General features: G+C 42.3%; 1 protein-coding gene across 1 annotated transcript in view; it reads right to left on the minus strand.

Moving 5' to 3' along the window:
• GOSR2 (golgi SNAP receptor complex member 2) overlaps positions 1–4439 on the minus strand; it is a 13750-nt gene that overhangs the window by 1000 nt on the left and 8311 nt on the right. Inside the window, exon 5 of the mRNA XM_009892407.1 lies at positions 2046–2186. Within this exon, the coding sequence (XP_009890709.1) occupies positions 2046–2186 (141 nt within the window). The remainder of the gene's footprint in view (positions 1–2045; positions 2187–4439) is intronic.

Here is a 4439-nt window from a genome sequence, read left to right on the forward strand (position 1 = left end):
CCTACTTTATTTGAGAGCAACGGTCACAGGAATCTGTATGAAATTTGTATTGAATTGAATATTGTAGCTACTTAAAAGGGAGCTACAGAAAAGGTGGAGGGACTCTTGATCAGGGAGTGGAGTGACAGGACAAGGGGTGATTGTTTTAAACTGAAAGAGGGGAGATTTAGGTGAGATATTAGGAAGAAATTCTTTACTCTGAAGGTGGTGAGCCCCTGGGGCAGGTTGCCCTGAGAAGCTGTGGCTGCCCCATCCCTGGAGGTGTTCAAGGCCAGGTTGGACGGGGCTTGGAGCAACCTGGGCTGGGGGGAGGTGTCCCTGCCCAGGGCAGGGGGTGGGACTGGGTGGTCTTGAAGGTCCCTTCCAGCCCAAACCATTCTGTGATTCTATGAAATACAGGCACGTAGATGGGCTCTGGGCACAGTTCAGAGCTGGATCGTCCCCTCTGGGAAGAAGGGAGAGAACTCACGGCTGCAGTCACGATGGGACAGCTAGGTGAGGTAAGCTAGACAAATGGGCCGGCAGAGGAGCCGCACTGCGCACCGCAGCTCAGCTCACAGCGTGCAATCAGAGAGACATTGGCCAGGACCAGCCTCCAGTGCACCTACGTGCGGGCAAAGACGGTACGGCTAGGAAGTAGCCTTGTCCCATCATGGCGATAATAACAGACCGGGTCTCTCAAAATTACTTCTGGGTCCAAGTCCTTAGCAGAACACCCGGCTTCAGAAAGCTGTAAGACTTCAGTTATTTCTTCTCTGAGCAAGGTCAACAGGACAAATCCCCATCACAATGCTCTACTACCATGCTTTAACTTTAAAATAAAAAATCTAGCTCCTGTTCTCACAGTCCACTGTATCTCTGGTCTCGGAAGAATACAAAGGTGACATTTGGGAAGTGTTTTGAATATCAACCTGAGTTAAGAACAGAAAAGCTCTCCGAGCACAGCATTTATACGAACTATGTTAGACATACATGCACTAACAGTTTCTCAATCCATAAAATATACAGGTTTGCACTACCAAATTAGATATCAGTTTCTTCGGTAGAAAGCTGTGTAGGTATTCAGGCCCTTTGCTGAAATTAGGTTATGTCTCAGCTGGTAAAACATAACCAAATTTTTCACCTTCATTTCATACCCCTCCCGTTAAACCCCTGGATACTACACTTCCAAGTTCAGCACTTTTCCCTGTCTCTGCAGCAATCTTTTCACGCTACTTCAGGACAAAAGAAAACCTTGCTTGGAGAAGAGAAACCAGAAAACAATAGGAAAGTGAAGACTTCAATTCTTGTAGTCCATGGAATCATGGAATAGTACAACTAGAACAGTGAAAGCCTTGCGGCAAAATGGAAATACTTGGTTCATATCTGTCTATTTATATCCAATACCAGAAGTTACAGAGATTACCATGCTCCAAACGAACCCATTTATCTTGATAAGCTGTCTCTGTGCTAGCTGCTTCTGCCAGGCTTGTAAACATGCAACAAAGTCTCCGACAGTGTAAGAAAAGCTAAGCTAAGGGGAAAAGGAAAATGAAGAGGTGTTTCCTCATCTGTGAGTGAGAAGAAATATTCCCCTGAAAACTTATGACCGTGACGCTCCTAAAATTACAGACTATCAGTAGCAGAGACACACTAACATCTTCACTGTTACAGTTCTGACCTGAAGTATCCTTGACTTGCCACAATTCGGCAGTGGAGGCCAGCCATGCTTACTAGCCATTACACCTCATTCTTCACTTGAGCACAAAAAACCCCAACCAACCAACCAAAAATAACACAAGGGAACAAAACATAACATTCAGCACTCCAGATACTAACTACTGTGCGGGGGAAGACTGCTAGGCTGTCCAGCCACAGAAAGAGCTTAAAGATGTTCCTAGTAAGATGATAAAATGTCAAGATTTCAGGTTTAGTTAAACGGAGTTTGGGCCTTTCCCAGCTTGAAGCAGCGCATTGACACAAACTTATGTATTTATTTTACTTAGCCTGGTCATCACGAACGCAGAAAAATGTGGGGTCTTTTCGGTAAAAAACGATGCCCCCACCTTTAAAGTCACTCTCTGGTCCCTCAGCCCCTGAAGGATGTTGGTCCCACTGCCAATAAGATCATCCATGCCACGGTGGGCATTCTGGAGGGATTCGTTAAACTGTAATGTTTCGTCGATCGGTATGGTGGTGTCAGAGTCCTGTAGGGGAAATGCAGGGTCTTGGTTACCTTGCCTGCTCACTCATACTGCCCACACATAGAGCCAGAAAAAGAACATGCAGAAATAGATGTGGCAAAAAAATTGACAGGACTTGGAAGGATTAGGTTTTAAACATTTTTTCATAAGGATATTAAATACAACATTAATATTTGAGTGAAAAAAGTAATTTAGAGAAGCCTACAGGAAGCAAGCCAAAAGGCAAAGTTGATCAGCCGTTCAACTGCAATTAGATCTCGAAGGACAAAAAGTCAGATTAAAAGTGGAGAATTCTTTATAGTCTCAGTTTATGATATAAGTAGGAAAGGGTATTACAAGAGAGAATATCGAAACTAACAAGGTGTTCAACAAGGAGTCATTAGATCATTGCAAGCAACCGACTTTTGAAAGATTTAATATCACATTTCTAAGCAACAAAAAGGCCTGCAACACACAACGGCTGGGAGATGACATTCTGTGAGTTTACAATACAGTGCAAATTTCTGACAGTGAGGGCAAATGGACACAAACCTAGTTCCCTGAAGGTCTGACTCACTCAACACCCAACGCCTTATCTAAGAAAAATCAGTATTTTTGCAGAAAAGATGCATTAGCTCAATTAGAAGCTATGAATCTTGAAATGGAACTAACTGGATAAAATTCTGTAACCTGGATAGCACAGGAGATCAGAGGATGTGATCACTTTTGTCTTTCAAAAGCCTCCAGTTTAATCTTCTCTGGACACTGTTCCATCGAGAGGCAAGACAATGCTCATCACTCCCACACTGTTTTACCAACGGGATTCATGCTATTGGTAAGAGGTGAGCATGGGAACACTGCCTTACCTGCTTCCACGTACTCAGAACAAGAACTACCAAAATGCAGAATTGATCTTTAGGGCAGAAGATGGTTAATACCCTACCCCTGACTGTCAGCTCCGGGTTACATGCGTGTAACAGTACCAGATCTGCTCTGAGTAGACTCTGGTGATTACTGTAAAAATAGTTAATATGGGAATGACACGTACGATCCAGTGTTAGATGTCGTACTGCCTAGGCGGGCGTTCTGCTTACTGTAAAAGAATGAAGAATGAAGGACAGAGCTGTTAGCAGCTGCAGAGTCAAAGTTACTGGATGAAGAAGCCGCGGCAGCATACACATCTCTGATCAAATGTTAATTTGATCAGGCACTAAGCACTAAGCTTAGTGGACTTAAAGCACTAAGGTGGAAATGAGCATCTTGTCTTACATGAGTCTGCAGAGCAGAAGCACTTGGATTTGCATCTGAATGGCTGTTATTTAAGATATCTATTGAACTTCAAATCAGCAGGGATTCCATTTCCTACAGGAGGAGCTTGCAGGGTTTTTATTATACGCCATGAGGCAGCAAGAAAAATACCCAAGTAGATTTGCGACCCTCCTCACAGGAAGACTAGCTTGCATCGTATCTTTCATTTGCTGTTAGTGGTTTTCTCCAGAACGGTACAAGGGAAGGCTTTAAAGATAAAGGTCATATTTATCTTCAAACTAAGCAAAATGTTTAGCTTTCAAAAGCTGTTATGTATGTTCCAGTGATTTATTCAGGATGCTTACGTGCTCAGCTGACATTTCTATTTAATAGAATAGGGTAGTATGTAAATAGAAACTATGTAAACTTCTAACCAAAAGAGATGAGCCAATAACTGACAAATCATCATTTCCTATTGAAGCATCATTCCTTAAAAGTCACATTTTTGTAATGAGTTAAAAAGAAATACAAAATAATCGTGCTATTTTTTTTTCATCTTGAGACACCTTTCAACATGTAAACGAGAAAAAAAAACCCAATTCACCATTTATTTTGCATTCACAAGCCTGCTACTGCTCTTCAAAACTGTTCCACTTACACACGTTTTATTTCTGGACAAGTTTTCCTACAGGAAGATTTCTCCATGTTTGCAGAGGAACACCAGAGTGTTTTGAAAACAAATCAGGTTTCAAATTTCAGAGTTCCTTTCAAGTCTTGTTTATAATTTCCAAATAGCCAAAAAAATGCTAGATGTCATCTTTATGTCAGGCTTTGAGCAGTGCATTGGACTTCCCGAATCTCAAGAAAATAGGACTGCTCACATTCATTCTTCCTTGGCTTAACAGGGAACGGCAACACAGATAATGAATGGTAGGTTATATGACTTTAACAACAAAAAATCACAACAAAGGGAAAAAAAAGGAAGAAGGGGGGAAGGGGGGAGAAAAGAGGGGGAAAGGGGGGGAAAGG

Source organism: Charadrius vociferus, unplaced genomic scaffold (assembly GCF_000708025.1).
Source record: "Charadrius vociferus isolate BGI_N301 unplaced genomic scaffold, ASM70802v2 scaffold779, whole genome shotgun sequence".
Lineage (NCBI taxonomy): Eukaryota > Metazoa > Chordata > Aves > Charadriiformes > Charadriidae > Charadrius > Charadrius vociferus.